General features: G+C 40.4%; 1 protein-coding gene across 1 annotated transcript in view; it reads left to right on the forward strand.

Moving 5' to 3' along the window:
• Positions 1–11,496, forward strand: part of SARC_03031 (hypothetical protein) — a 14,075-nt gene that overhangs the window by 1,119 nt on the left and 1,460 nt on the right. The window contains exons 2-15 of the mRNA XM_014303187.1: positions 542–620; positions 912–1,043; positions 1,635–1,963; positions 3,266–3,424; positions 3,665–3,865; positions 4,501–4,594; positions 5,958–6,056; positions 6,573–6,724; positions 7,188–7,279; positions 8,244–8,391; positions 8,746–8,862; positions 9,387–9,439; positions 10,345–10,435; positions 10,803–10,874. Of these exons, the coding sequence (XP_014158662.1) occupies positions 542–620; positions 912–1,043; positions 1,635–1,963; positions 3,266–3,424; positions 3,665–3,865; positions 4,501–4,594; positions 5,958–6,056; positions 6,573–6,724; positions 7,188–7,279; positions 8,244–8,391; positions 8,746–8,862; positions 9,387–9,439; positions 10,345–10,435; positions 10,803–10,874 (1,818 nt within the window). The remainder of the gene's footprint in view (positions 1–541; positions 621–911; positions 1,044–1,634; positions 1,964–3,265; positions 3,425–3,664; positions 3,866–4,500; positions 4,595–5,957; positions 6,057–6,572; positions 6,725–7,187; positions 7,280–8,243; positions 8,392–8,745; positions 8,863–9,386; positions 9,440–10,344; positions 10,436–10,802; positions 10,875–11,496) is intronic.

An 11,496-nucleotide genomic window follows, 5' to 3' on the forward strand; every position in this document is an offset into this window, starting at 1 on the left:
TAGCTATATGAAATTTATAAATTCAACTGTCTATTTCTTTGGTCTATAAGTATTTTAAACTCATATTCACACACATGCATACCTACGTATTTATCAATCTATATATATATATGTGTGTGTGTGCATACGTTCATGAGCGTAAGTTATAGGCAGTCGCGCATACTATTGCATATATTAATATGAGTGTGATGGTCCACTGTGTGTGTGTATGTATGCATACGTCCATACGCATAACTACAGGCAGTCGTACATACTATAGCATCTCTTAGTATGAGTGTGATAGTCTGCCTGCTCATTTATCGTACATGTCACATACATGCATACGTTTATTCATGGGAAGCTCGTGCGAGCATCCGCGGCTTCTTATACCAAGCGCGTGTTCTTGTACATGCATATGGTGTCATATGTTGTCATATGGTATCATATGGCATACCCCTTGTACACGGGTGTACGTTCTCATCTCCGTATGCCTCACGCAAATACACTACTATGTTCTCAGGCGCCAAAACCCCACTTCCAAATATGACACTTACCTACACAGGCGGCGAGCGACAACGGCACCGAAGCCCTAAAAGGGGACCAGGACAGTCTGGACGTGGAAGCCCCAAGCAAACCACAAGGTATTGCACCCCATTCTGTCCCAGTGTGGTGCTCATAGGTTTTTGATACAGTTATATATCTGGGCGAATAAACGCCCACACGCAGTTGGGTGTCAGTGTTTCTGGGCTGGCTTGTGTGGAGTATTGCTATTGGTAGATTATTGAACCCATTGCCTGGTAACTATGGTGGCTTCGGCGTGTTGATATAAAGCATTGATACTCTGATAAGCAGTTATATATATATATGTATATATATATATTGCCATATCTATTTACACAATTAACCTATCGTCTATGTTTTATCTCTGTTAGCTTCAGCTTCTGAGGATGACCGTGATACGTACGAGAGCTGCGGTGGCACCAGCGACGACAGTCTCACAGGCAACGCACAAAAGAAGAAGCGCAAAAAGAAAAGCAAGCTAGGGCTTGATGGCACGGTCACGGGTGGGTCAGTCGTTGTTAGTACACACTGTATATACATACATACATATATATATATATATATACTATACGATTCACACTCTACAACCACAAGACGTACACCACTCACACTGACGTATTAACACACACCGAATGGTCTGCGTGTACTGGAATGAATCAGAATCAATATGGACTATGCTACTATATGCACTGTGCTATTATAGGCACTATGCTAATATATGCACTATGCTACTATATGGACTGTGCTACTATATGCACTGTGCTACTATATGCACTATGCTACTATATGGACTGTGCTACTATATGCACTATGCTACTATATGCACTGTGCTACTATATGCACTGTGCTACTATATGCACTATGCTACTATATGCACTGTGCTACTATCCAAGCGAATCTGCCGTTCCTGAGTCAAGCAGTTACACTACCAATGCATACGTGTACTGTACTACATTCCAACATGCCAAGCGGTACTATTCAACCGAATTTTCAGTGTCGAAGTCCAACTAGATATACTACCAATTTCGGATTTAGGGATTGGAAAGTCTCCACAGATTGACGCAATTGCGCTACTCAATCCTCTTTTTCTTCAGAACCCGAAGAGGACATTGTCCCGATTTCGGGATCAGAGCCCCAAACACCGGACACCGCAGGCGATGCCAATTCCAAACAGAATGGAGATACGTCAAAAATCGCACGCGACACCAACGCTGAATTAAGCGCCAAGAAAAGCGGGACGGATACCGGTACCACAGACGGCGCGGACGGGGAGAAGGAGCGCAAACACCGCCACCATCGCACACACACGTACTCGCGCGAAACATCTCATAATGCAGACGCAGCAGAGACTAACCAGTTTGTGGATGAGGACGATAAGGCTCGCGCGAAGAGAGAGCGTAAGGAAGCCAGAAAGGCCCTCAAGGTGTGTGTTCCGGATGGTTTGGATGGTTAGTGTGTGTGTAGACAGAGTTGTTTGGATAGGTTAGTGTGTGTGTGAACAGAGTTGTTTGGATAGGTTAGTATGTGTATGAACAGAGTTGTTGGGATAGGTTAGTATGTGTATAAACAGTTGTTTGGATAGGTTAGTACGTGTTTAAACAGAACTGCTTGGATAGGTTAGTACGTGTATAAACAGAATTGCTTGGATAGGTTAATATGTGTATAAACAGACTTGCTTGGATAGGTTAGTATGTTTATAAACAGATTTTCTTGGATAGGTTAGTATGTGTATAAACAGAATTGCTTGGATAGGTTAGTATGTGTATAAACAGAATTGTTTAGATAGGTGAGTATGTATGTGTCGAACAGAATTGTATAGACAGGTTGCTATGGGTATAATATGTCTGGGTGTAAGGATGATTGTATAGATAGGCTACTATGGGTATAATATGTCTGGGTGTATGGATGATAGTTAAGGTAGGCTACTATGGGTATAATATGTACGGATGTTTGTGTGCACGCGTGTGTGTGTGTGTGTGTTATGTGGGTTTTCCGTTTCGGCATACCGCTGTGTGTATAGGATTGTTGCTCACGGCCTGCTTCGTATCACGAGTGAAAGAGAGAAAAGGCTTTTTCAAAAATCAAAAATACAAAAAAGGCGATAAGGAATACGATCAATGCGAGCGCACGAAAGCGGAAAAGGCACTCATATACCTATAAGTTGTATATATATATATATATGCGTGTGTCTGTGTCTGTGCGTGTGTTTATTTGACTGTAACCCTAGGTCCTATGCCCCGTCATACAACTTTTGTATAACTACAGGGACACTTGTCCTGCATTCACTGTACATCTTTGGTGTATCGTAGGAATGACTTCGGAAGATCCGGTATTTCTCGTGAATTCGGCTTACACTACAAGGAACCCTATAGCCTATGTTCATTTTACGTCCTGATTATATTGTAGGTATTACTGTTCTATGTACATCACACACCTTGTCTATGTATTTACAATACAACAACAACTGTCTTGTATACATCACTGTGTTATACACATCACACACCTTGTCTATGTATTTACAATACAACAACAACTGTCTTGTATACATCACACACCTTGTCTATATTCCTCACAATACAACAACTGTCTTGTTACATCACTGTGTTATATACATCACACACCTTGTCTATATACCTCACAATACAACAACAACTGTATCTATAGAGTCTTATATACATCACACATCTTGTCTATATACATCACACACCTTGTCTATATACTTCAGGAACAACTCAGGAAGGAACGGAAGGTGGAGAAGGAGATAGAAGAAGCAGCCAGATTAAAACGTGAAGCCGAAGAACGCGCACGCATAGAAGCCCAACGCATAGCCGAAGAGAAACGACGCAAGCTAGAGCACCATCAGAAGATGAAGGCCGCCAAGCTGGTATGTGGTTGTATTTGTATTTATTTATATATATATGTGTGTGTGAGTGTGTGTGTGTGTATCTTCAGCATCCCTTTATTTCCTATTGTAGACCCGAGAGAGAAACTAGCGACAAATATCTGGAACGAATGCGGACTAGATCGAATATGATCATTCATACATGTTCACCCGTACACATTCTTTCCCAGACTATCAATACGCATTATGTATATATATCCGTTCACACGTACTCCTTAACAGGCCAAGAGAGACGCCCACGTGAAGTACCTGGAACGGATGCTGACTGAATTACAGACCCGATTGGCGAACGCACGACTCGATTTGGAGCGAGTGCAAGATATTGACACGGATGACAGCCTGTCTGACACCTCCATTGACACTGACACTGACACCCCCTCGGACTCGGACTCAGACTCATATGGCTCATCTCGCAAGAAGAAAGTGTGTTTGTGAGGTTGTGATCAGATAGTATATATCTGGGTATATACATTGTGTGTGTGGATGTATATGTGTGTGTATGTATGTATATATGTATATATATATATATATGTATGTACGTAAATATATATGTGTATATATATATATATATAAAATATATACGTATGTATGCGCGTGTATGTGTGTGTGTCACCATGTATTGATATATATGTATCTATATATATATATATGTGTGTGTGTGTATGTATATGTGTATCTATGTGTCTATTTATCTATGTATGTATATATATATGTGTGTGTGTGTGTATAATATATATGTGTGTATCTATGTATCTATTTATCTATGTATGTATATATATATATGTGTGTGTGTGTATAATATATATGTGTGTATATGAATGTATTTATACGTGTAGATATATATATATGTGTGTGTGTGTGTTTGTATTTATATGTGAATGTCCTTTTGTAAATCTATATGTATGTATATATATATTATGTGTATATGTATATGTATACGTGTATGGATGTTCATGTGTATTTGTGTATATACGTATACATTTAAATACTCATAGACATTTTACCTACAGCTATAGCTAACTATTCCTAATACGAATCACTCGTTGCTCTACTCTTAGTCGAGTGGTAAGCCAATGGGACATGTGAACGCACGAGGCCCTCCCATGCGAACGAGACCACCATCGGGTGCACGCCCCCTATCTGGCGGTCGAGGTATGTATGCGCGTACTTGTATAAATACATAGATACCTGAATATGTATATATTTATATAGATATTTATATATATATATATATACGTCTATAGATAGGCATCAAGGCATATGTATTTTAAGTAGCTGTGTGTGTGAGGATATATATGGTTCATAAACCGAACCGCATGACTAACCCGACCTTCGCTGGAGGGGCCTTCAACGTTAACAAGCCTGGGTGGCCTAGGCAAATATTCTGACTATGAGTGTGTCCGTTTATACAGCTATGTATACCATGACTATAAATATAGACGTTATTTATATCTGTCAAGTTCTAGGTTTAATATGACTGGCTAGAGTGGTAAGTGGGGCCACTGGGAATAAGCACCAGTGCTCCTATGAGAATATATCTCCATGTTCCATTCTAGAAAATAGTCTGGATTTGACCAATCAGAACCGTTTTATTCTAGTACATCTGGTTCTAGTGGGTATGCGCTTCCGTTGCTGTGCAGCTAGTCAGTTTGGGGACATGGCCGGGGACGAGGTGGTTATATATATCTATATATCTGTATATATATATTTATATTTATATATATATGTATATCAACATATTTCACGTACGAACCCCTCTGAATCTATCTCATACCGATTGACTACTTCATTTGTTTTGTGTGAGTACGTCATATGTTTCTTCTATACAATACTACCTATTACTATATATCATTCTCCTCAAACGTAGATCTCTGCCCAGTCCCGAAATGGGAAGGCCTATGACTCCACCATGGAATGTATGGATAGGGTCATCCTTGCATTTCATATGGCTGCTACCACTACCGTAGAATGTATGGATAGGGTCACCCATGCATTTCATATATGACTACTACCACTCCACCATATAATGTATGAATAGGGTCACCCATGTACTTCATATGACTTCTACCACTCCACCATATAATGTACGGCAAGGGTCCCCCATGCATCTCATATGACTACTACCACTCCACCATAGAATGCATGAAAAGGGTCACCCATGCAATACATAAAACTACTACCACTTCACCATAGAATGCATGAATAGGGTCACCCATGCATTCCATATGACTACTACCACTCCACCATAGAATCCATGAATAGTGTCGCCCATGCATTCCGTATGACTACTATCACTCCACCATAGAATGCATGAATAGGGTCACCCATGCATTTCATATGACTACTACCCTACCACGTGTGGCCATAGATGAGCACACATACGTGCTAGCATGCATCACTGCCACACCTCTTACACACACGCGCATAAAGAGTTCCCCAAACGCGCCCGTCCACACCCTCATTTAGGACCTATTTTGTCCTCATTTGTTTTGTCTCCGTTTTTGGTGTGCTTTAGGTATGCACTACGGACCTCACCCCAATAGAAATGGCCCAGTCCTGCGCGTTAATTCCAGAGGACAGCCTGTGCCTGGTACCGGTCCGCTTTCGAGAGAAGGTGCGTATGAGTCTCCTGTGTGAGTATGTACGTATTCGGATTGCACCCGAATTGTTGTCCTTTTTCGGGGGCTTTTGGGCCGACCCCAGGTCCTCTTTTTGTTGTTGACGTAGTGGCGGGAAACGCTGAAGCTCGCTTGACCCATATATGGTCCATTGATATTAAGTTCAACCCCATCCATTGTTCTATTTATAGAACTCTATAAGTAGAGCTACTCCTACTTTGTAATATTAATAGATGTTCAACCGGTGCATGGCGATCCTGCAAGAACCCCAGGCCCCCCATAGACCCACACATCTCCAATTACATGTGTCATTCTATAATTAGAAGAACCAACTCTTGTCCTGTTCTATAACTGAACTCGCTATTGTCAGTTTTAGGAATAATGGAACTACCCCTTGTCCCGTTCTATAAATATGACTAACTCTTGTCCCTTACCCCTGACCCGTTCTATAAATAGAACTAGCTCGTCCCGTTTTATAAATAGGACTAACTCTTGTCCCGTTCTATAAATAGGTTCAACCCAGCCCGCAGCGTACGGTGGGCCCGGCGGACCGCCAGGACCACCACACATGCAACGACCACACAGCAGAGGAAACTCAAACACACCGCAGAGAAACCACATAGGCGTTTCACCACAGGGACACCACCTGCCACCCGCAGCCAATGTACGCAGATGCATGTGTGTGTATCTATGTAGGTATCTATGTATGTGTATAGGTATGTATATATATATATGTGTGTGTGTGTATCTATGTATATGTGTATATATATATATATGTATGTATGTATGTGTGTGTGTATATCTATATATTTATGTATATATGTATATATTTATATATTTATACATGTATATATATATATATATATACATATATGTGTATGTATGTATATGTGAGATGTGCTTGTGGGGGTGCGGGGGGGTGCGCATTTCTTCATTTTCACTTGTTTGCTCACAATGTACCCATTAAAGCACCCATACAATCGGCCTGAGCTACCTACCAGATGCGCTTGTCTATATTTACTTGCAATAAAAACTCCAAATTGTATCTAAAAACAAATGAAATCTGGTCCTACACTTTCCTGATTTCTGGTCCTAATTGTCTGAGTGCTTTTCAAAACCCCAATCAGAGCCGAGCCCAGACACTATACTCCTCAACTGACCCACAATCATACGGTGTGGATGCCAAATCCCAATTAGAGGCCGATATGGATCAGTACAGGTACACTCATATGCTTACATCTGGGTGTGTTTGTTGTAAGTTTAAATACATTAGTATGTTTTAGGGTTTTATGAACCTAAAACCCTAACCCCCTAAAGCTGGTGATATAGACACTCATCTGCTTACATCTGGGTGTGTTTGTCGGGAGTGTAAGTACAATTGTATTTCTGGGTGACATATTCTATGCACGTGGCATGTTGATTTCTTAGCACGTTGGTTCTAACACGATGATATGGTCGTAGTTATTATGACTAAACCTACGACTATGCCTATGACTATAACTACAACTACATACACACACACCAATGCACTCACGAACACAAACGCAGAACAGAATGTAATGGGCCTAGTATCATAGCTATGCCTATGACTACAACTACATGCACACACACCAATACACTCCCAAACACAAACGCAGAACAGAATGCAATGGGCCTAGTACTATGACTATGCCTATGACTGTTTGCACCCACACTCCGTAGTAGAAGTTTTGCGTGTGTGCGGACACCAGTTTGATCCGATTCCATTAAATCGTTTTGTAGTTGTCGTTTTACTTCTCAGACGTACCCAACAAAATCATCCTAGCGCATCTATTAACTTATCAATCGGTGCTTCAACTCTATACTTTTATCCAATCATATCATCTTTTAATCATCGTCTACCAATTACATCCAACTATACATTTGTGCTCCTCCTTATACCCTCAATTACACCATCATCCGTCTCTCTAACATCCTTATAACTTCACGTACACCATCTTCGTCTATCTCCTGGCCTTTCGGTTACATCCGATTTAACCATCCGTATCCTTCCTCACACTCTCACCCACACCATCCTCCTTCTCTCTCTCGTCCTATCACTTATGAACAGTTCACCCACATCATCATCCTTCTCTCTCTCGTCCTATCACTTATTAACAGTTCACTTACACCATCCTCCTTCTCTCTCTCGTCCTGTCACGTAGACGTATCACTTATGAGAAGGCCAAAGGATCAGAACGCGTGGCAGCTGAGGACCTCGACGCATTCTCCACAGCCAATGAGGGCGGCAGACAAACACAAGTCACGCTACGCAAAACACCCGACGAGTCCCTTGGGTTCATGATTACAGAGGTGTGTGTAAGATTGTAACAATTATATGTGTGTGCAAGGAGATGTGTGTGTGTGGGAGGGAAGGCATATATGTATGTGTAAGGAGACGTGTGTGTGTGTGTGTGTGGGAGGGAAGGTATATATGTGTGTGTTTAAGGTGATGTGTGCTCTGCTCATGTACTGGTCTGTACTTGTCTGCTCACCCCTTGTTAATGCTAATATACCTCTCTGATTCATCCATTAATATATCTCTCTGATTCATTCATGAATGTATGATTCATCCATTAATATACCTCTCTGATTCATTCATTAATGTATGATTCATCCATTAATATACCTCTCTGATTCATCCATTGTTTGTGCACGCTATCCCAGACGAGTCGGTCGTCCTTGCTGCCGTGTGTCTTCGTGTCACACATCTATCCGGGAGGCGCCGCTTCTCGAAGTCACTTACTCCACGTGGGCGATACTATACTCGCAGTCAATGGGGTGGTAGGTAGAATCAATACGTTTATTGGGCTTCTTTACGTTTTCTGGTGTCATTTTTAAAAATTTTAGGATGTATATTATTTTGTTTTTATAACGTACATTATATCGATTATTTAATTTACTCTATATTGATTATGTACTGTATATTGTATTAATTATATAATATACATCATATTAGTTATATACTGTACATCATATTAGTTATATACTGTACATCATATTAGTTATATACTGTACACTATTTTATAATTCAATTATAAAATGTACAATACTCTAATTATAGAACATTGTTTTATTAGTACAATATACATAGCTACTTCTATAATGTACACTATTTTTTTCTCTATAGTTCACACTATCATATGATCTGTATACTGTACATTATATTGCCTACCTACCGTGCCTTGATGTTGACACATTGGTCATATGATACTGTTTGTATTCATTATATAATCCCCCCATTCGCTATTATATTGTCTATATACTGTTTGTATTTATTATATACTCCCCCCATTCGCTCTATTCAGTCACTGGTGGGTCTGCCCTTTAAAGAATCGCTGAAGCTCTTCAAGGACCTCAGGTGTGTTGTGCTTTTTATAGAAAAAAACTAGCGTGTACAGCCATACACACTGTGGTAAATGATATTGGGTACAAAATAAGAATCGGCGATAATATGCATTCTTGTGTATATTTGCAAATCTAGTGTGTCTTTTGGCTCTGTTTTGTGTGTATATGTTATATGGAATATTGCATATTATAATGTGTTTTGTGTATATTTGCAATCTAGAGTAGTGCCTCTTTTGGTCTGTTTTGTGTGCAGTTGTTATATGGAGTTGCATTTTTGGTCCTATTTTGTGATTTTTTTGTTTTTGTTTTTTTTATGTCGGGAATACTCTTGTCCGTTTTGTGCATATTTTAATTCTGGAATGGTGCATCTTTTGGGCCTATTTTGTGTGTATTTGTTGTCTGGAATATTGCTTATTTTGGGTCTGTTTTGTGCATAATTGTTTTCTGGAATGTACATAGTTTGGGTCTGTTTTGTGTATATTTCAGGAATTATCCGTTTCAACCCCGCGCCGCTGCCGTTGTGGACACCTCCAATTTAGTTTGCGGCATTCCCATTCGTGGTGTACCAAATTCTAAATGCGCGATTGGTTCTCCGCATTTATGACATTTGTCCGTAATATGCGACATACCGCGGTCTATTAATAGCACAACTGCAATGGACATTTCCCTTTCGTGGTATACCAAATTCTGAATGCGCGACTGGTTCTCCGCATTTACGACATTTGTCCGTGATATGCGACATACCGCGGTCTATTAATAGCACAACTGCAATGGACATTTCCCTTTCGTGGTATACCAAATTCTGAATGCGCGACTGGTTCTCCGCATTTACGACATTTGTCCGTAATATGCGACATATCGCGAGTCTATTAATAGCACAACTGCAATGTGCACTCTGGCCCTCTATATTCACAACAGTGTTGGAACTGAAATCAACTTGACTGTGGTACCGGTCGACCCGGCTGTGACTGTGACCATCGACAGACGAATGTCTCCCGCGGGAAAACTGGTATGTTTATGCATGTCCACTTATGTGTGTAAATAGGGGGTGAATGCGTACATGTGTATGTGTATATACGTACATGTGCATATGTACAAGGCGAGTATGTGTAGAGTAGTAAACGTATATATACCCGTGTCATGTCAAGAAGTATGATCACTCTACCGTATGTACCAACGACCTCATTGCCCGAGAGCATTTCTAATGTGCTTCTATGGATTTAAGTGCAACCATTACTTTACCCTGCTACAGGGATTGGGTGTTCTGCATGCTGACACACACATATATATATATATATATATATATACGTATATACTTACATACTCTGTGTCATACTCTGTGCTAATGAACCAGCCATTACTTTACCCTGCTACAGGGATTGGATGTACTTCATGCGGAGATTGTGGCCGTGGATAGAGGCGGTGCTGCGGAGATAGCTGGGGTCAAGGTAGGTATTGTGTATCGACGGGATAGGGTTTGACCTCAAACGTAATGCGAGCTGTTCATGTTATCTGTTTGTGATTGCAGAGTCTTGGTATTCGGCATTTTGAAGCACTCACTTTGTGTGCCATATATTATATATATATTATGCTATGAATCGCACACAGTGTGTGCGTAGTTCAAACTGTCTGTGTGTGACTACAGAGGATTTTTGTGTTAATAAGTGTCGTAGCTGGTTGACGGATTCTACCAGGTGGTGCGACTCCTATGGTTATGAACATAAATGGTTTTATAGATACGGGTGTAGGTATGGTCAAAACAATGCACACCATAAATGTTTGCGAACGAGTGTCGGTGAATAGGAGCTCGTACATTTTACATTATGAGATGTGTCTAATTATGTATGTACATACATCACATGTGTGCTCACGCACACGTCCTTAATTCTGCACACCCACTCACACTTTGATGACAAGTTTCTCGGCAAAGGCGCAGCGTATTTTGTATCCAACAGGCACACCGGTTATAAATGTATATATATGTATGTATGTATATATATATATGTATGCAAGCATGTACGTATGTATATATGTATATATATATATGTATATCTATATATGTATATATAT

This window comes from Sphaeroforma arctica, assembly GCF_001186125.1.
Source record: "Sphaeroforma arctica JP610 unplaced genomic scaffold supercont1.146, whole genome shotgun sequence".
NCBI classification, from domain to species: domain Eukaryota; class Ichthyosporea; order Ichthyophonida; genus Sphaeroforma; species Sphaeroforma arctica.